This window comes from Hemiscyllium ocellatum, chromosome 4, assembly GCF_020745735.1.
Source record: "Hemiscyllium ocellatum isolate sHemOce1 chromosome 4, sHemOce1.pat.X.cur, whole genome shotgun sequence".
In the NCBI taxonomy this organism is placed as follows: Eukaryota; Metazoa; Chordata; class Chondrichthyes; order Orectolobiformes; family Hemiscylliidae; genus Hemiscyllium; species Hemiscyllium ocellatum.
Genome location: NC_083404.1, coordinates 119,359,987 through 119,382,489, shown reverse-complemented (window position 1 = coordinate 119,382,489; position 22,503 = coordinate 119,359,987). Strand labels below are relative to the sequence as shown.

Genomic DNA, 22,503 nt, shown 5'->3' with positions numbered 1-22,503 from the left:
TCACTTCAAGTGCAACTAGTGGTGGATAAGAAAATGGCGGCTTTGTCACACCAACATCCCATAAAATATTTTAAAAAAAGAAAAGCTACATTGTTCATTCGGAGAGTCAGCAGGGACAAAGCAGGCTGAATGACCTTGTTTTCAATTCAGCGATGTTAAAGATCTGGATAGTTCTGTGAGCATCAAATATTTGATCCAACATGAAAACAAAAAAATCCATCATTTCTAAAAATTATGCAAAATTAAATGGCAGCCAAATTTTTTTTGTTTCCTCTGAGCATAATTCACAGTGTTTAGGTTTTTTGCTGAAACAATTAAATATTTACAGTAAATATGCTAAAAAATTTTAATGACAACTTGCTCTTAATACATTGTTTACCATGGCCATAAGTTCAGAAAATATGGGACAGAGATTAATATTAGGAAGTTAAGGGCAAGAAGGGAAGTTGGGGTAAGTGACTTGTGGAGAAAGTAATCAGTAAGACCAGTAACATGAATAATGTAAATGGATTAAAGCACTCACTAGTTGTGCTTCAAGAAATCAGGACTGAACTAAAGCTGAAAAAGAATAACTTATGTTGGTGTATGCAACAAAAAAGCTACAATCAGAGGCATTCACAACACATTCTGGTTCCTGTAAATTTATATGCTGATCAGCAAAAACATTTCATGTTGTCTGCAGGCCACATGACCTAGACAGTCTTAAAAATCTCCTGAACAAGTGTTCCTCAGTGGTGCATAGTTAAAACAAGGGGATCAATTTGTCAGATATATACTGCACAGAGAGCTTGACAACCTTGGGAATACGTTCTTTCCAGTAGTCAGTTAAATGTAACTTTTGGCAGTAATGGTTATGGAAACCATTGCAAGTATGGAAAAGAAATGTTCACCACAGCGTTTTTATTTTGATTGAGTAGTGTGTCATGTGTATAGATGTACTCTTGTCAAAATGTGTTACAGCTGGGCATGCACACAAAGATCATTACAGCTATCATTTGACTTGCTGTCATATACAGTTACTGCAGCCTTTGTGCTAGTAACGAAACCATGCCGCATGTGAACAATTTTTCTCCATTCTCTGTCAAGAGTTTTGATAATTTATCTTTGTACTTCTCTCGCACTTAATAGTTTATGAATTCCTGACCTATCAATCTATCAGCTTGGAAATAGCTTGTTAAAGCTGTGTGAAACCCTCTGATGAGCATGGCGTTGTAAGCTATTAAATTACAGTTTTTGACATAACTTACTATCATCAAAGAAATTCAAATTATGCCTTTCACACTACAGAATATTCCATAAATTTTTACAGCCAATAAGTATTTTTTTTAAAGTGTTGTCACTGTTCTAGAGGAGAACCTGTTGCCATTAGCTGAAAGTGCCAAGATTAGGGGTCACAAATTTAAGGCTTTGGATAAGTGATGCAGCAGAAATAAGAGGGTTAACTGCTTTGTAAAGTGAGTGATAATCATTTGGAATTTATCACCACCTAGAGCAGGAGAATAGTGGGAGCAGAAACAATTGACGATCTCAAAACAAAATTTAAGACCAGAATTTGAAAAGGTATTTGAAGAAAATAAATCTGTGGGCCTTCAGGATTCAAATGAGCAGGAAGACTGACTGAATTGATCTGCTGGATTCCTATATGGATTTGATGGAGCAGTTAGCCTCCTTCTGTACTATAAGTACCTCTGACAGGAAAGCATGTAACCCAATTGGTGTACAGCAAGCTGCCATGAAAAGCAGTGTGATAATGACCTGATTGTCTTTTCTTGACTATGTTGATCGATGGTAAGTCATGGTCAGGATACCAAGGGCAAGAACTTCTTTAGCTGACCACTTTCTGGGTCTTAGTGGCGAGCATAATTTCTAATGTGACAGGCATTTTTCCAAAGCCAACCCACCTGATTACCTACCCTTCCCACCACTTTCCCTACCACTGTTCAGAGGGAAAAATCCTGGCTGATCTTCAGTGTTGTATCAGTACGCAAACATTTTTAGGCTGCATTATATACTGAAGTCTCTGGAATGGGACTTGAGTACAGAATGTTTTGACTCAGAGGTGATTTTACCACCATTGAGACAAAACTAGTACCGAAAAACCACAAGAATGGTCCTAGCTCATTCACTGGTACTCTTGCCTCTGAGTCAGAAGATTGTAGATTCCAATTCTATTCTGGAGATTTGAGCAGCAATAGTAGGCTAACAGTGGAATACTGAAGATGATGTTTGATTGTCCAACAGGAATGTTGTCTTTCAGATGAAACATTCAATTTGCATATTCAATAGGACTATTGCAAATGGACATTAAAAAAATCCCAAAGCATTATTCACAAAGAAACAAGATATCCTTCCAGTTATTCCAGTCAATGCTATTGTCAGTGCAATAATGGCTGCACTTTGAACATCCTCATTGGTTATGAAGTGATATCCTGAGTTGGTGAAAGGCATTGTATAAATACAAGAATTTCTCTTTAATGAGTGATTTTATCTGTGATTCGTCGTGTTTCAACAATACTAAACACAGGATTATGAAATTCCTTTGAGATAATCAAATATAAAGAATGTTTAAGCAGTAAGGGGCTAAGACATTACTCTTTGACCATGGAACTTATAAAGAATGAATGTTGGCTAGTGTTCGTTTCAGGCTAATTGATTTGTCAGTCCCTGTTTATAGTCTTATTGTTGGGCTCATTCTTTTCTACTGCTCTGTCCTTAGCTTTGTTTTTTACTACTTGCAAAAAAGTGCGGAGTAGTGTTCCCAGCGGTCACTGCTGCTCAACATTTAAGTAACCAATTGCACTGTGGAATTGGATGTGCGATTTTTGCTTGTCATCAAATACTGTAATGAATTTCCTTAGGAATAATAAACTTTACATAATAATGAGCAACATGTTAACATTATTAAAACTGTGAGTGAGGAAGTTGCCAGATAGCTGTACAAGAGCCCAGCTGGTGAAAGAAGAGCATTTAGGAAAGACATAACACAAAAAAAAATTGGTTATTAATTTCAGGATATAAGAACAAGTACAAAAATAAGATTTTTATGGGTAATTACATGTAGTAATGTTCAAAACATGAAGGGACATATTGATTCCTGGAGCATCAAAGGTAGAAGTTGACAAGTTACATTACAACTGTACAAAACCTGAAAGAGTGCATGCAGTTCTGTCTGCCACATTACTAGATGGATGGAAATGCTTTGTAGAGGGTGCAGAGAAGGTTTACCAGGATATTGCCTGGTCTGCAGGTTTTTAGTTATGAGGAGGGGTTGGATAAACTCGGATTGTTTTCACTGGAAATAAGGAGGCTGAAGAGTGACCTGGTGGAGGTCTATAGAATTGTGAGAGGTTACATAGGGTGGAAAGGTCAACTACAAGAGGGCACTGGTTCAAGGTGAGAGGGGAAGCATTTAGGGGAGAAGTGCAGGGTAATGTTTTTACTCAGGGAGTGATGTGTGTTTGGAATGCACTACCAATGGAGGTGGTGGAAGCAAGCATATTAGCAACTTTTAAGGCATATCTTGATAGATACATGAATGGGAGGTGAACAAAGGAACAGAAACCATGCATGAGCAATAGGAGTGGGTCTAAATAGGGATTGGAATTGGCGCAGACTTGGTGGACTGAAGTTCCTGTTCCTGTCCTATACTGAATTGAATTGAATTGATTTCTGTAGGTCTGAGGCCATGAAAGTCTTTTATTGCAAAAGAGGAGCAAAAAGTGATTTCATCCGTTAAATAAACACCTCTGCTTTTTTTCACTTTAATCTGTTCCCAGGGTCTTGTCCCATATCTTTTAACATTTTCTTTGTAAAGTTCTAAGTTCATGTTTAACGTTGTTCAATGAAGGGTTTGTGACATAATTCCACGTGTTTTAATGCTTCCTTGAATTATTTTTAATCATCTTATTCAACCAGTGCCAAAATCTATTATAATTTATTTGCGAGTATTGAGAAGATTTGTAACTCAGGTTGATGTTCTGGATGTAAGTTTGCTAGTTGAGCTGGAAGGTTCACTTTCAGACATTTCATCACTATACTATGTAACATCAGTGAGCCTCTGGTGAAGCACTGTTGCTTTGGTCCACTTTTTATTAATGTGTTTACGTTTCCTTAGATTAGTGATGTCATTTCCTGTGTTTTTCTCAAGGGGTGGAAATTGGGATCCAAGTCAATGTGTTTGTTGTTAGAGTTCTGGTTGGAGTGCTATGCTTCTAGGAATTCTAGACATCAAAGACATCTCGGAAGTGACTGCCAGACTACTCAGACCCCTTGGCATCATGGTAGCACACGAACCCACCAACACACTAAAACAGCAACTAAAGAAGTTGAAAGACCCTGTATAAACAACAAGCAAAACTAATGTCATTTACAAAATATTGTGCAAGAACTGTAACAAACACGACAGTGGACAAACAGGCAGAAAACTAGCCACCAGGATACATGAACATCAACTAGCACAAAACAATGTGACCCACTCTCACTAGTACCTTTACATACAGATGAGGAAGGACACCACTTTGACTGGGCAACACATCCATACTAGGACAAACCAAACAGAGACACGTGTGAGAATTCCTAGAACTATGGCACTCCAACTGGAACTTTATCAACAAACACATTGACATGGATCCCATTTACTACCCCTTGAGAAAAAGAACAAGAAATGACATCACCACAGGAAATGACACCCCAACACAAGGAAACCTAAACACACAAATTAAAAAGTGGACCATACCACCAGTGGTTCACCTGAGGCTCACTGATGATGTAACCTAGTATGGTGACAAAACGTCTGAAAATGAACCTTCCAGCTCAGCGAGCAAACTTACATCCATTATAATTTATGATATTAGTACCTTGAAAAGTTCTGAAGATATGCTACATTTGAACTTAACTTTCTCAACTCAAGTGAAAACTTCCCCAATATTTCTTACCTGCAATTCCTCATTTTAAGGCTTCAGGTGAGAACTACTAAAACAGAGCAAGCTGATTACAAAACATGAAACTAATAGAAGATGTTAAAGGATATTTCTCAGATAGCAAAGGCATAGGAAATAAGATCCATTCATCCCTGCAAGCTTTCTACACTGTTCCCTAAGAACATGAACATTTTTTTACCTTAACATTTTTGTATTATGCTCACATCCTTTGCCTCCAGTGCTATCCATAAATCTAGTGAATTTTGCTCTGAATATACCCAGTGACTGAATATCCTCAACTCTCTGGGATAAAGAATTCCAAAATTTCCCAAGCTTTTTTTTTGAGGCGGGGGGGAGCGGAGGGGGAGAAATTCCTCCTCCCAGTCTCTCATAACCATCGTTTAGAACAAAGTGGTGCTGGAAAAGCACAGCAGGTCAGGCAGCATCCGAGGAGCAGGAAAATCGACATTTCGGGCAAAAGCCCTTCATCAGGAATAGCTTCATCAGTTGATTTGAAAACTTTGATCACAAACTTTCCTCACAGAAAATCATGCAGCGTCAAATCTGCCAAGCCTATCAAGAAAGTTAAGGGGCCAAAAAAAGATTTGCTCAGCCCTACTTGCGCTGTTAGACTTGAGTCAGTCTCTACCCCAGGACAGACTTTGCATGGGCCACAATCTGCAATGGCTTATGTGACATTTCTCGTGAATAGGATTCCTCATTTAAATTGATATAAATTTGTAATGCACTGGTCCGTGAATAAAGTTTACCCCCTATATATTTCAGTTGACCCTCTCTTCACTTCTACTTTGAAATACTAGGGAGTGTAGATGTAGCCCTACCTTGTTTCTATTATGGACAATCTCCTTCTACCATGGATCAGTGTGATGGACCCTCTGCATTCCTTTTAAGGCAGATTTATCCTTTCTTAAGTAAGGAGTTGAAACCTCTATGTAGTATTCTAGATGTGGTCTCACAAAGACCTTATATAGTTATAGTAAGACTTTGCAGTAATCCATAAAAATACCTGATGTTAACTCTGTATAAGTGAATAGATTTTGAGATTTAAGTGTGTTAAAATTGAACCGTTGTACAGTGGACTCTAATAAAGGCCAGCAGACCATATGTTTCACAATTGCTTTTGTAGCTGCAACTGTCAATGAATCATATGCCAGGGCATAATGTCACACTCACAAAAAAACCCAGAAATTGCTGGAAAAGCAGAGCAAGTCTGGCAGCATCTGTAGAGAGAAATCAGAGTTCATGTTTCAGTTCCAGTGACTTCTTCCTCACAACCAGACCTGCTGAGCTTTTCCAGCAATTTCTGTTTTCATTTCTGATTTCAAGCATCTGCAGTTCTTTCAGTTTTCATAATGTCACATTGCCTTGTTTCCATGTTCCTACTGCTCCACAATACATTTCATCCACCATATTCTTGCTACTCAGTTTATCCCTTTGCAGTCTTTTATCTCCACTCAGTTTACATTCCAACAAAACTTTGTATCATTGGCAAAATGCTCCACTTGGTCCTTTTCTCAAAGTTATTGATACAAAACGTTAGCATTCGAGATCCACAAGCATTGAATTTGCAGTGTCAAATGACTTGGTATTTCTACTTTGTTACCTGCTTCTAACCAATCCACTAACTGTATTCATGTATTACCCCTAATCTCATGGGGTCTAATTTTGTACAATAAACTCTTGTGCACCACTTTGTCAATTTAAAATAAAATCCAATTAAACATCCATTGATTCTGCATTATCGACCTTGCCAGTTACAAACTCAGGCATGTTCACAAATTGCCAAAAACCCTTTCACTTTCATAAATCTATAGTAACTCTGCTGAATTTTATTATGACTTCCTAAGTTGCCATGTCCTTAATAATATATGCAGATTTCCCTTCTGCTGGTTTCAGATTAATCGATTAAAAATTCCATTTTCTCTCTTGGCATCATCCTTATCTAATACTAATTGTTTGCCCTTTGTCAATTGTAAAAGGTGAGATGTGTTTCACTGCTCATCATTCGTGCAAATAATTTGTACTTTGGAATCCAAAATTCAGTAAATGTTCAGAACGAACATTTAATTTGCAAAGTAATTCTTGTATAATTCATGTGACGCTCTTCTCTTTGGCATGAAGAATAAAGAGGCTATACAACTCAAAAGAATGGTGGAGGGGGGATGCTAGTGGTAACAGATAGATTAAATACCGAAAATTTGGAAATAATTTTTAAAAATTACAAACAAAGGAGTAAGATTCTTTCCTCGAGGTTTACAAAATTGAAATGCAGTAAAATCACTTTATGCAAAGACAGAACCTTGGGAAAATGACATTTGAAGTAGCATGTACCATTCTGGTTTCTATATGACAATAGGAACAGGGATAGGTCATTCAGTGCGACACATGGATCCACTACTTTATCCCCCTGCAATAACCTTGCCATTTCCCTGGCACCTTACTCAAGCATGCACAGGAAATGCAACAGCAACCCTTTTATCTCATTCAATCCTGTTGTCCCGAACCTCAAATGCTTGTTTTTTTTTGGTGAAATAGCAATTTATTTGTACTTCTGTCAATTTAATGTACTGTATTTGCTGCCCACAATGCAGACTCCTCCACATTAGAGCAGCTTAACATAGGTTGGATGACAGCTTTGTGTAACAACTCCATTCAATCCACAGGCTTGATGCTTCACTCCCACTCTGACTGCTTTGTTCTCAGCCTCCTACGCTGTTCCAGTGAAGCTCATTATAAGCTTCCAGGAACAACACCTCATCTTTCAATGCTGCGCTTTACACTCTTCCAAAATCAATATCAAGTTGCAACAATTCCAGATCAGAACTTCTGCTCCCATGTTTTTTTTTTTGGATGATTGCTACATCAATTTGCATCTGTTAATTCATCCTTTACTCATACATATATCTCTTTACCATTATTCCTTTGCTATTCAATCTGTCCTGTCTTCCTCCATAAGATTTTGCTTTTTGTTCACGCCTTGTCCACCCCTTCACTCATTCGATCTTTACTTTCTCCAGCTCTACAAAAATATCAAGTTGAAACATTAACTCTCTTTCTCTCTCCACAGATGCTGCTAGACCTGCTGGGTTTTTTCCAGTACTTTCTAAATTTTTATATCAGAAACACAGATTTGTTTTGACAGAAAGACAGTGGCTGAAACAAGATAATGTAAACTTATGTAGATATGTTGAAGTTTATTTTATTACTTTAAGAAGGAGTAGAGGAAATCTTTAGAGGACAGTTTCTGATTCAATAAGTTTCCAACTGAACGAGATGTGTATGGAAGATTTGCATCAAATCTCCTATGTCCTTTTTGCACATATCACATCTCACTGCTGGTAATGACATATCCTTTAATTATTCAAAATGTATTTTTAAGTGTACTGAGTGCAATATGATTTGCTGCTTTATGAAGCTGATGATGTTTTTAGACCAATTATTGTGCTACTAATCATTAGTATTTTCAGCGTTGAATGCATAACATCGCACCAGAAAAAAAAGACATTACAAGGAAAAATGGATATTCTCACTGATCAGTTTATGGAGATGGAACTTAGTATGAGGAAATCTGTAAAGTTGCTTCTGTCGACAGAAGCAATTAGCTCCTTTAATTGAAATGAAACTAAATATATTTGTTGCGAGTCTGAATGGTTCAGATATTTTTTGTGCATAGAAAACAGTTCAACCTTTAGTATTATCTTTAGTACAGTGGAGATTTTTAAAAATTCATTCATGGCATATGGGCATCACTGGCTAGCCAGGATTCATTGCCCGCTCCTAACTGCCCTTGAACTGAGTGGCTTGCTCAATTGTTTCAGAGGGCATTTGAAAGTCAATCACATCGTTGTGGGTCTAGAGTCACATTTGTTCACTCTGTTCAGTTACTCGATGCACTTTGTATGGTATGATCTGTCTGTACAGCATGCAAAGAAAAACTTTTCACTGTACCTGTCTACACGTGACAATAAGAAATCAAGTCAAAATTTAGGCCAGATGAGTTAAGGATGGCAACTTTCATTCCCTGAAGAACATTACTTAACTAGATAGTTTTTTTTTCTCTCCCAACAACCAGCAATGGTTTCACAGTCATCGGTAGATTTTTAATTCAAGACTTTTTAAAAATTGAATTCCATTTCCACTATGTGCTGTGGCATGATTCAAACCTGGGGTCCCCAGAACGGTTGCTGGATTTCTAGTTAGTGATCATTCCAATCGGCTGTTGCCTAATCATAATAATTGTATGTCTGGCACTTCTGCTTTATTCTATTTGAATTCTATGTTAAACTGAGTCTCTGATAAATGATAACATTGACTTGCCAGTGACAGATGTCACATTTTCTTTCTAATATCCTTTCTTTCCCTCCTTTACAGGGCATCTCTTTGGAGCTCTTGTGTTGTCCTGCCACTTTTAGCGCTGACCTGGATGTCTGCAGTGTTAGCCATCACCGATCGAAGATCAGCCCTCTTTCAGATCCTCTTTGCTGTCTTTGACTCTTTGGAAGGCTTTGTCATTGTAATGGTCCACTGCATTTTGAGAAGAGAGGTATGTCACATGGAAATACATGTGAGATTAAAGGGCAGGGGAAACTCTTTGCAGGGTTAACAAATCCTTCATGCACGATCTATCATTAAGTAACTGAAAAGGGAATAAAAATATGTGTGAAGTGGTGATGCCAATGGTATGTTTGGTTTGCATGTGTTTCCTCTTAAATCTGGATTTGATATCTGTTTTACATGTTTCAAAAATATGGGATCAAAAATACTTGCCAGTGATTGTAAGGTGTTAGTCCAGGATTTAGATGTCATCGACCATCATATGTGTGGATTATATGATGTCAGTATCAAGGATTATTTCTTGTGATAGTGCAAGAGAAACTGATTATTTTTCTTTCAGGAAGGTCATTTGCACAGCTCAGTCAGAGTTATCTCATTGCTGTGTGTGATCATGTCAAAGGTTGATCAAAATCTGCTACATGATTTTGACTGTCTTCATTGTTCTGCATGGTGTTTCGATTGAAGGGAAAAAAAAAGTCTGATATGCTTTTCAGTGGTGTATTTCTACGGACGTGGAACCCTTTTCCTGAATAAAAGGGCACCTAGCCCACAACAATGCCTGAGTCTGGAAATGAAAGTTAATAAATAAGAGTAGACCTAAGGTAGCACTTGTTAAAGTTACGATGTCTAAAATGGAAAAGGGGGAAGAAAGTTGACAAAATGAGAGTGAAAGGGAGGGCTGGGTGAGCAGAACTAAATTGAAATGTGTTTTTGTATTTACAAATGATGTGTTTATTTCAGTCGTGTCGACTTGATATTACAGTATTGTTGTTATTCCTCTTATTCAGGTAACCTTTTTAAAATATATGTATGTGTTCATGTGTGATATATAGATGTATTTACCCATATGAGTGTGTACTGAAGTCAAATGAAACTTTTTTAAAAAATGGCACATTCTCGGCGGTAGTTTGCAGTCTGGCAGTTTATCGAAAAGAAACTTCTTTATATACTTTCCAGAATGACTCTTAACATTCCAAAACTAAGGACCATAATTGTGAAAGCATGAATAAATTCAGTTGAGAATTTAGGGTAGAACCTGTTACTAAATGGGAATGTTGGGGAAAAAAAACGTGGAACCAACAATCACATGAATGTAGATTCATTTAAGGGGAAGCTCAATAAGTACATGAGTGAGGGAAGAATAAAGAAGAATAAGCTGATGGGATGAGGTGGAGTAGAAAACAGTAGAAGGTATCTTGTGTGGCAAGTTACAAACTGGCACTGGTCCAAATAGCCTTTCTCTGTCGAGTAAATTCTGTGTAAAACAATGCATTGGCTCTCAGTTTTGATGTCTGATAACTAAAACAATCGGCATTACAGATAAATAAGTGTGATGTGAGATCTATAAAATGAATGTACTGACTGAAGCAGTTATTGATTAAGAAGTTTATTGGGAAGCACATCTGTACTAAATGTGGAAGGTAATCAGCCAAGAGTGTCGGAAGAACCAATTGTCTCCACTCTTGAGCAATTGTTTTTTTTTTCTTGAGCTTCTCCTTAAATCAATAAGTGATAGTAAAAATGATAGTATAAACCAGAGTGTACATTAACTGCTGGCTGTACATTGACACAGGTAGTACTGGGAATAATGTTATAAAGTCATGATGTTACTTGCAGTTTAGTATTCGGATTTGGAAATTCGACCATTAATGTTTTTCAACAAATTATTTTACTGTTCGAAAAATGTTAAAAGAATGAAATTTTCCATATTGTTTGGATTGAGTGCTCCTCATCTTTGACTAAAATTGAAACTGTGAAAGAAAAGAGAATTAATTTTGTAGGAAACTGCTGCCAATTGAGGCAGTCGAATTATCAGAGAAGCCTACGTGTCACAGTTCTTGAATGCTGAATTCCCATGACTCTTGAGCAACATTAACCTGAAGCAAAATGCAGGACCAAAAGTTTTGGTGGTGGAAGTTATCATCATCAGGTCACATAGCACCTGCTATTAGCCAAGCCAAGGCCAATTTAATGGTGCCCTTTAAGGTCTTTCTCATTTCCAGGTGCAGTATTTGAGATCAAAGTGGTTCACCTGCATACCAGGGAAAATGGTGTTCATGCAATGAAGGGAATTTTGAACACATATTGAAATAAAACAATTTTCTTGAACCCTTTAAGTACTAAACATCCTTTGTGGGTTTGAATGCATGCTTTCCATCACATGACTCTATAGAAATGATTCTCTGTACCTTTCCAATTCTGAATATTTCAACATAGTAAGTACAATTCTGATTATTCTCTGAATAAATGGATTACATGATTACTCAAATAACAGGTTTTGTATTATTTTGAACACAACTGTTACTTGTTGCAATTCTCAAAATGTTATTATTACACAGTTTGTGATCTGTTCTCATAAAGGGAAATGCGGATGAACAGTATGTTCAAGTGTTCTCCATTTTCGCTAGGAAAAACAGAAACCAGTGTACTCAGCTACCACCTTCACTGCAAACTATGGAGCCTTGCCGTCCATTTTATCTCCTCATTGGCCACTGCCTCAGATTGAATCAAACTGTTTATAACCTCTGCATCCTCAACAATCCTGACCACTGTTTTCCATTGACACAATATAGCTTGCATCCTCATCTGCACCCTGTACTTATGGACTTTAATCTACTTATCTCTGGATGAAGAATTTCCATCTTTGCGTTCAAATCCCTCCATAACCTGGCCGTTCAAATCTCTCTAACTTCTTCCAACCCTGCGCCCGCCACTAGTACACATTTTATTGTGCAGAATTCATAATTGTGAGACAGAGAGACTGGATGGGAGGGAATGGGAATGGACAGATGTAATCTGTTGAAGTAGGATGGATCCGACAAGGGCTAATGGATGAACATATGAATTAAGTTGACATTAAGATGAGTAAGCAAAGAACAAAAATTGAGGACATATGACAGCATGTGAAAGAAAATAAAGATGCAGCATGACTTCTTGTGTGAGAATCTACCTTTGGCAGCTGTACCTCCCATTACCTAGCTCCCTTATTTCAGTGTGCCCTACTCTGCAGCTACACCTCCCTTTCACCTCAAAGACTCCTTCAAATGCAATTTTAGTGAATGTTTACAATATTCTTCTTTTAAAAATTACCATTGCCTCATCCTATATCCTTAAACAAACCCAACCAATTTCTCTTCACTCGATATAAAATGTAGTCTTTAAAGTTGTGCATCCACATTTTGATTTTGGAGTGACAACTCTGTGAAACTATTGAGATAAAACTCTCAAAATAGAACCTACCTTTTAAATGAATTGCTGGCATTTCTGTTTGGTGTTTTTTTTAAAAAGACAGTTTAATTTTCATCTCTTGTCAGCTTGTATGAATCCGCAAGCCAGCCATTTTGAATTCAGTTCATTTATGTCCTAAATATTGATCTTTTTGTAGGTCTCTTTGTAGCTTAAAACTTTCAACTACAACAAGAAATTGTTGGCTTTTTGGAAAGAATGTTGTGTTCAGCAATTTACTCATCGTAGCATTTCTCAGTGAAATCAACTTTTGAAAATATCTGATTTCACATTCTACTTATAAAGTGAGAGCTTATTGAATAATTTGTCCTAATTTCTGAAGTCCAGGAAGTAAAATAGAATGGACTGTGTCAGCCGTTGTTACAGTACATAATGCTAGTTTAAGGCTTTTCATGTGAGCATGAATCTTTGCTTCAGTGACACCAAATGTGAATTAGAGGCTTTTCTTTTTTAAAAAAAAATCTTCAAGCATTTCCTGTGACATGAAAGACTAGAGACTCACAGTCAATACAACTTTTCACAGAATCAGGGATTGATATGTTTGAGGAAAACAGTCAGTACATTGTGCCTACATTGGCTGTTTGGAAGAACTGTCCAGTGATTTCAACTCCCCAACTTGTTATCCAGGGTCCTGCATTTTTGTTTCTTTTTTGTTGTGCATTCACTGAATTCTCGTTTTAAGGTTATTGTGAAATCTGTTTTCACCATCTTTCAAGGCTTACATCCCAAATCATTGTCACATGTTGTGTGAAAACCCATTTCCTTCTCTACTTGCATCTATTTGCCAGTGACCTTAAATTTGTTTCCTCTGGTTCAGGATCCTTTAGCCAGGAATAGCAACTTCTCCTGGTTTACTGTATCAAAACACATTAAAGATTTTGAACACATTCTGCTGAGGAAATGAATTTGTTTTTTTTTAACGTTCCTCCATATAACTGATGTCTTTATTTTCTGATTTCTTGTAAATCTCCTCTGGTCTCAATCAAATGCTTTGACATCAGTTTTTAATTGTAATGCCCAGAACCTTAAAAAACATGTTTGTACATCTCCCGCCCACTTTCTTTTTACTTCTACTAAAATCCTTCCATTTGGCTTATGTAGTCATGGATGTAGGAGGTGGAACATTTTATCAGGTTGCCGTTTAGGGACTCTGCCAGCTTCCCTCATCCACATTAATTAAATCCGAGCATCTCCTCCAAGTAGCCAATCATGGCTCCATCAGTGGGTGGGAGTGGGGTCACAATTTTCAAGGAACTCAACAGCAAACCCATACAGGAATGCTTACTGTGCCTCTGGGTGAGAGATGGGGTGTGCAGTTTCTCCTCATGCAGAGGCACTCAGTGCCTGACTTAAAGTGCTTTGTTATTCAGAAGGGAGGGGGCCTGCTGCTAATTACCTCTTCCCGCACTTGCTTTGTTGCCCTGGAACCTGTGTCATTCCTGATATAGGTCAGTATGCTACTGGTAGAAGCAACCACCTTCCACTGGCACTGTCATTTATCTGAACTACCAGTCTCTGAAGAGTATGCAGCTCTCAGCAAGTAGGACTTATACCCGAGGGGCCCTCTCCCACACTGTCCAGCTGGGTGAGCCATCTCTAAAGATGTAGAAGCATGGAAAATAGGAGGAGGAATAGGCCATTCAGCCCTTCAGGCTTTCTCCACCATTCGTCATAAATGTGGCTGATCATCTAACTCCCACTTGTCCCCCAATATCCTTTAATACATTTAGTCCCAAATGTCAGATTCAAGTACTTGAAATCACCTAGGTTTTAGCCTCAACCACTTTTTGTGCTGGTGAATTCAGTTTTCTGGGTGAAGAAATTTCTTTTCATTTTAGCCCTAAACTGTTTACCCCAGATCCTTAGACTGTGACCCCTAGGTTCTAGATTCACTGGCCATCGCATATATCCTTCCTGAATCTGCCCTGTCTTGTCCTAATGGAATTTTATAGATTTCTACGAGATCCCAACTCAATCATCAACTTGACTAATTGCATTCTTGAAGAATTCCAGTGGTTTGGTAGTAATTTCCCTTTTCTAAATCCATGCTGACTCTGGCTGGTTCTGTTGACAAGTCTATTATAGTATTTTACCAAAAACCTTTGGAAAGGCCATACCCAAAACATCAACCGCAGTTCTCTTGCCTATGTCCTCTGCTTCATCATTAAAAATCCCCACTGAATTAGTGAAATCTGAATCAACTAGAACCGCTAACTTTATGGTAATTTTCTCTTGGATTGTTGTCTCTAAATGTTTCCTTTCTACTTATCCCGGGCTGACCATTCTGTAATTTTTGGTTACCTTTTGTACATGGCTGTTATATCATCAATCCTCTGGTTCTCTGAAAACAAAAAAGTGCTGAAGATCATAGCGGGTCAGGCAGCATCCATGGAGAGAGAGCAAGCTAACCTTTTGAGACTAGATGACTCTTCATCAGAGACACCCAGGCCCAAAATGTTAGCTTGCTCACTCTCCATGAATGCTGCCTTAACCTGCTCTAATCTCCGGCTAATTTTTAATTTCAGTATAGACTCAGGGATCTACAGTAGTTTGCTTGGTTCTCTACCATCACTGGCGTATCAAAGGAGAGCAGAAGGATTGTGACCAAAGCTTCTTTAATGAATTTTAAACATGACATTTTTAATACCCGAACTTTCTCTGCCTCATGTTAATCTCTTCTTTTCGTCATCCAGAGAGTGCTATCTTTTGACGGCCTACTTTTCCTGCTGATGGAACTGTGCCTACTCTCAATCTCGACTTACTCCATTTTTGAAGAATAAATTATTCTTACTTGTTTATTGTTTTACACCAAATCTCTATTGCAGCCTCGCTGGGCTGGATCCCTTTTTAAATTGTCGAAAGTCTACCTAATTTTAACATGAAAACTTAAAGGTATAACTGAAGTGTATCTGCACCTAAATCTGAATCAGATTGTTCTGGGCAGCAGCAAGGAAAGCTATTGTTTTGTACATATCAGATACAGAGGAACCTTGATTAGTCAGCAATCGATGAACCGAATTTCGGATGTTCCGAACAAGATCGCAAGGTCCCGATGCATGGCTAGGTATTTTTGCAGCCTCGATTAACCAAACAAGATGCTCCCTGCCCGTGTCCTTTGGATAATCAAGGTTCCTGTGTATATAAGTTTTCTGTTTACTACCGACCTTGCTAGCTCCATCTAGCCTTTCTGTTTTTATGTTCAAAATTCTTTCATTCCCAACTGCTTAAACATTCATTGCCAGTTGGTCATGCAATGAATTTTAAAAATGTGCGTCTATTTGTCCCTTTACTCTTGCCTCTGCTACAGGGAGGATGTTGGGTAGAATTTTATAGCGGTCTGAGCACAATAGGCTCTGGTGAGAAATGTAGCAGAATCAGATGAGAAGTCCAACTATCTCAATGTCAGAAGCATCGCACTCTACCTTATATGTGCATTTGCCATGTGACAAGACAAAACTCTATCTTTTAGACAAAACGTTAATCATGTTAGACAGCCCCTGGTGGGTGAGACGTGTTTCTTGCTAGGCAGTAGTGTGTTTCCAATTAAAGGAGATTAGAGCTTATTAAACACTTTATTAACACCACAACTCACCTCATTAAAATCAGCATCCGACCTTACCTTGTATGCTGAACAAGTTAGATCTTGAGAGTGTGGAAGTCAGAGTATCTCCCTGGCTACTTCAGCTTGTCACTTGCCCCAAAAGACCTCCATTTTGGAAATCAACCACCAAATCTCAGGGCACCAGTAACATGGAACCCACGTCTACAGACATGGGCATCTGACATGTGCCAGCTGAACTTCCTGATGAAGGGCTTACGCTCTTTGATTCTCCTGTTCCTCAGATGTTACCTGACCTGCTGTGCTTTTCCAGCACCATACTCCCGACAGCTGAAGAACTGTCATGGTACATCTCTGGTCCACATACGGGACTTTACTGCACTTCAGTGTTGCACCTTGGGCTGCACTAGCAACTCTCATTGTAATGCTGCAGCAAGGAGAGTGTATGCTCATGGGCTGGACCAGCCTATAGCTAGAATTAGAATAGTCCTTATTGCCACGTATACTCAATGAGTATAGTGAAAAGTGTATACATCACCAGTTACAGTGCTGACTTAGACACAAAGTACTGAGGCACAGCTTCCTTAGTTACTAGATTTAAACAATACAGAGATAAAGTGTCCAGCATTGCAGAAATAAACATTCAGTAAAGCAGCCATATGGGCACTTAGCTTCCAGTCTGCACTGGGCGCTGACTCCACACCACACCAGCGACAAGCCAGGCCAGGAGGCTGCTGCAGGAGGCCAGAAGGTCTCCAAACTATACCAAGAGGCCCCTACAGGAGGAGGCCACTGCACCAGGCCGGGAGGTTGTCATGCCAACACCAGGAGGTGGCTATGGAAGGTCACCACCCACGCCAAGAGGTCACTGTGGGAGGATGGGAGTTCATCATGCTGGGATGCCACTGTGCCAAGTCGGGAGGATGCCATGCTATGCCAGGAGGCCACTGCACCACGCTGGGAATCATCTCCAAAGGCTGGGATTCATCGCCAGTGGGCTCTTCACTCGCTGTCATAATGCTCACTCACTTTTGAGCCTATCTAGATGCTTACTGCTCTGCCTTGCCTTGCCTTTTTGCACTTTGCCAACACTTTGTCAACAAGAGATACCAGTCTCACAGTATTTCAGTGTAGCCTTGCTCTTTTGCATCCAGCAGTGTATAATACTGTCTCATTTGGAAACATCTAGATTAAAAGCCAGGATTTTTCTCATAATTGTTAGCAGTCCTCAGTGACATCAAAAAACATAGCCTTCCATAAGAGGGTCCTGTCAGCAAGACAAGGGCAGCTTCCGATACCAGTTTAGTGGCTTGAGTGTGGTTGGTCAGCCACTTGGGTCATTCAGATTCAGGATGCTCTCCACATAAGAGGTGAGGGTCAAATAATGGGCAACACACCACCTGACTTGACTCTTTCTGCCCTATTGCGAGCTGTTATCCTCCTTGATTAAGAGACTAGTATTACAGGAAATAATAGAGGGTGTTATTTTTGCTGCGAGTAGGGAGGTGTCCCAAGTGAATAAGTGGGAAATGAAGAAGAGATTCAGTGTTAATGTCAGCAGTTGGGGTAGCTGATAACAGGTAAGGTCGGTGTTGAAGGAGGGTGAGCCTTGGTGAGTAGACTAGCAGAGATACAATGAGTGTGAGTTATCTGAAAGAGGTTGATGACATGCTGCTGGAAGGAAGAATGTCAATGACCTTCTTTCTATAGTGTTGGGCATTCCTTCAGCTTACTGACACTGCACTGACTCAGGAGGTAACCTTTGACCAGGCTGACATGATCTGGTGGTGCGTTTTCCTCTGCTGGTCTTGGGGTAAGTGGACAGCCTGTGTTGTACCAATCCATCGAACAGGACCTCCAGAGACTTGCCTGCAGTGAGGAACACAAGCCCCCCACCACAGTTTCAGGTGGACAGTGCTTGGCTGTGTGCACAATGGGCTTTTAAAGAAATTGCAGACACGAGGAATACTGGTGTTCCAGCCTATATCCAGTGAATGGTGAGTTGTTTCAGAAACAGCACCTAATAAGATATGGATAGAATTAGATTTGAGGGACACAGTAGAGGTAGAGTAGATTCATTTGGTAAGATATGGTGAGAAATTCCTCATCACCTCATGACAAGGATCCCGTGAGAAATCCGGCAGAACTTGCAACTAGCCAAAAAAAAAGACTCAACCCATTAATGTATTATTTTTGAACTAACCAGACCATTGTATTAGCTCTTAGCTATTCTGTCATCGTTGGGCTCAGTTGATATGACTCCCACCTCTGAGTTGCCTCATGTCGCTGAAATTCAGTCCCAATTTCTTGCAATACATAAAGATCTTCTGATTTGTCAGGAATGCAGTTCTTTCAGTGACCTGTTGAATAGTGATCTATTTTCCTGTTCAGGTCAGTTGCCTGTTACAAGGCAATTTGTGTTCGAAGTTAATGGAGCTGAAATATTTAATCAGGAATTGGGTAGATTTTTGATTGTGAAACATGATTGTTTTTATGTAAAGGCAAGTTAGGATGCAACATACTTTAATCTTGGAATTTTGCGTTCTTTGTTCCTCCAATATCCTTGCCCATAATCTGTTCCTCAACCAATGTTATTATCAAACAAGTAACGTTTTATTGCTTGTTGTTGGCTTTACAATGGCTGGAGAATCAAGAATTAGTCCCCTAGTCCCACTGTGAAGAATTGGCACTTTGGTTTGAAATGGGACATTTAATCAGACAAGCAATAGTGAATTGAAGAAATGTTCATCCTGGCTGACTGTGAATGCTCAGTTGATGAATACAATTAAGTCTGAGATTGATGGATATTTTGGGAACTTTGAAAGTCAATTGATGTGAGGATGGATCTGGATGTGATGCAGAGGAGTGACTACGATTATATTGAATCTCAGACTCGAAAGGTGATATAGCCGACCTGCTCTCTTTCTTCTACATGTCTCTGCACAAGGTGTCTTCTTTTTTTTTTATTATTTATTCATTTACAGGATTTGGACATTGCTGGCAAGGCCAGCTTTTATTGCCCATGACTAAATGTCATTAAAAGAGTGATGACAAGATATCTCTTGAACCAGTCCATGTGGTGAGATGCACCATCGTACTATTGGGATGAACTTAACTCAACAACACTGAAGGAATGATGATTATTTCCAAGTCAGGATGCTGACAGTCATAGATGGCAACTTACAGGTGATGATGGTGTGTTCCCAAACATATACCGTACTTGTCATTCTGGATGGTTGAGGTTACAGCTTGGAGAGATGCTGTCAAAGGAATCTTGGTGAGTTGCTGGAGTCCATCATATCAATGATGCACATTGCTGCCATGTTTCATTGGTGGTGGAGGGAATGAATGTTTTAGGTGAAGGATGGTGTCCCTTTGTGCTCGAGTTTTTTTTTGATTGTCAGTGGAGCAGCACCAATCCAGGCACCAAGAGAGTATTTAATCATTCTCTTGACTTATACCTTGTAGATGGTGGACAGTGTAGAGACAGAAAGTAAGTTATGCACACCAAAAATCCCAAACTCTGAGTGGTCTTTATAACCACAATATTTATACGGGTGGTCCAGTGCAGTTTCTGGTCAATGGTAAACTCCCAATATTGTGAGTGATAGATTCTGCAATGATAATGTCAACAAATGTTAATGTTACATGCTCTCTTGTTGGAGATGGTCATTGTCTGACACTTGTATGGTGCATATTTTGTTTCTGCTTCCCAGCCAAATTACAGATTTTGTCCAGGTCAACACTATTTGGGTGTTGACTGCTTTAGTATTTGGTGTTGAACATTAATTATTGCACAATTAACATCCCCATTTCTGACCATATGATGGAGGAAAGGCCATTGAAGCACCCAAAGATAGTCGGTCCAAATAATGCTGCAACCATGTTTTGGGACTGAGATGACTGACCAGCCAAAATCATTTTACTTTGTGCGAGGCATGACTACAATCAGTGAATATTTTTTCCCCTGATTTCATTAGCTGTAGTTTTGCAAAGGCTCCTTGATGTCACACTGGGTCACATGCTGCCTTGATGTCAATTGAATTGAATTGAATTTATTGTCACATGTACCAAGGCACAGTGATAAGCTTTGTCTTGCAAGCAATACAGGCAGATCTCACAGTTAAATAGCATAGATAAGTAAATAATAGGAAAATAGTGGCAAAACTAAAACACAGGTACAGGCGAATATTAAGAGTTTGTGAGTCCATTCGGTATTTTAACAACAGTTGGGTAGAAACTGTTTTGTAACCAGCTGGTCCATGTGTTCAGGCTTCTCTACCTTCTCCCTGATGGTAGAGATTGTCAAAAAACATTGTCAGGATGGGATGGACCTTTGAGAATACTAGCGGCCTTTCTTTGACAGCGGGCCTGGTAGATGGATTCTAAAGATGGGAGGTTGGCCTTTGCGATTATCCAGGCCGAGTTAACCACACTCTGTACCTGTCTCCTATCTTAAATGGTACAGTTGCCATATCAGGTAGCGATACATCCAGACAGAATGCTCTCAATGGTACACCTATAAAAGTTGGCATGGGTATTCGCCATCATGCCAAATTTTCTCAGCTGCCTGAGGGAAGAAAAAATGTTGTTGGGCCTATGTAACCAGTACATCCACATGAAGAGTCCAAGAAAGCTTGTTGTTGATGACCACTCCCAGGAGCCTGACACTCTCTAGCCATTCCACCTCTGTGCTGTTAATGTGTAGGGGAGGCATGAGTAACATCCTGCCAAAAGTTAATAATGAGTTCCTTGGTTTTGCCGGCGTTGAGAGCTAGGTTGTTCTCAGTGCACCATTTTTCCAGGTCTTCCACCTTCCATCTGTAGTCTGTTTCATCGCCATTTGAGATTCGACTATGGTGGTGTCATCAGCGAACTTGTAAATGGCATTAGTCTGGTTTTTGGCGACACAGTCATGGGTATACAGTAAGTACAGCCTGGGGCTGAGTACGTAACCCTGGAGGGGGCTCCACTGTTGAGTGTTAGTGAGGATGAAATATTGTTCTCAGTCTTCACTGATTGTGGCCTGTGGGTCAGGAATCGGAGGATCCAGTTGCAGGGAGTGAAGCTTAGTCTGAGATCACTAAACTTAGTAATCAGTCTCAAGGGGGTAATAGTAATGAAGGCTGAACTGTAGTCAATGAGTAGGATTCTGAAGCAGCTGTTCTTGATGTCAAGATGTTCTAGGGTGAAGTGAAGGGCAAGTGATGTGGCATCTGACGTATATCGGTTGTCCAATAGGCAAATTGGAGTGAGTCAAGAGTAGTGGAGAGGTTGGAGTTGATTAATGCCATGACCAGCCTTTCAAAGCACTTCATGACCACCGAAGTTAGGGCCACTGGGTGGTAGTCGTTGAGACACGCTGCATGAGCCTTCTTCGGCACAAGGATGATGTAGACCCTCGTGAAACCGGCAGGGACAGTGGCTTGCTGCAGGGAGAGGTTGAAGATGTCCGAGAAGACCTCTGCCAGTTGATCGCCGCGTGCTCTGAGTGCACGGCCCGGTACTCCCATTGCTTTCCTTTGATTCTAATCTGACCTCTGATGCAGTGACTGCTGGGATAAGCTCATCATCGGAATAGCTGTTACCTCTCCGCCAAAATTCTGCTCAAAGCGAGCATAGAAGATGTTGAGACGATCTGGGAGGGGTGTGTCATTGTCTGCTATCTTGCACTGTCTCTCTTTAGAACCTGTCAAGGGCAGTCACTCCCAGCTCATCTAAGTGTCCTTGCTAGAATCCATGTGAACATCGAACATCATGTTGCTGAGTAAGTGCGACTTTATAACAATGTCCATGATCCCTTCCACCACTTTGAGTTTTCCCATTTAACAGCTGTCACTGAACTAAGAAGAACTAAATATGCATTCAGAACTTGAATGCACCTGCACATCCACCAATGTCATTTATTGTATCCGTTGCTACTTATGTGGTCTCCTCTACATTAGGGAGACTGGATGCCTTCTAGCAGGGAACATCTCTGGGACACCCGTACCAATCAACCCCACCACCCTGTGGCACAACATTTCAACTCTCCCTCCCACTCTGCCAAGGACATGCAGGTCCTGGGCCTCCTCCACCACTGATCCCTCACCACCTGACGCATGTAGGAAGAATGCCTCATCTTCCGCCTTGGAACACTTCAACCCCAGGGCATCATTGTGGACCTCACCAGTTTCCTCATTTCCCCTCCCCCCACCTTACCCC

General features: G+C 39.8%; 1 protein-coding gene across 4 annotated transcripts in view; it reads left to right on the top strand.

The window, feature by feature from the left end:
• LOC132815498 (adhesion G protein-coupled receptor B1-like) overlaps positions 1-22,503 on the top strand; it is a 177,660-nt gene that overhangs the window by 108,702 nt on the left and 46,455 nt on the right. For all 4 annotated transcript variants that reach the window (XM_060824471.1, XM_060824470.1, XM_060824469.1 and 1 more), the window contains exon 8: positions 9,312-9,483. In XM_060824471.1, coding sequence (XP_060680454.1) covers positions 9,312-9,483 — 172 coding nt within the window. The remainder of the gene's footprint in view (positions 1-9,311; positions 9,484-22,503) is intronic.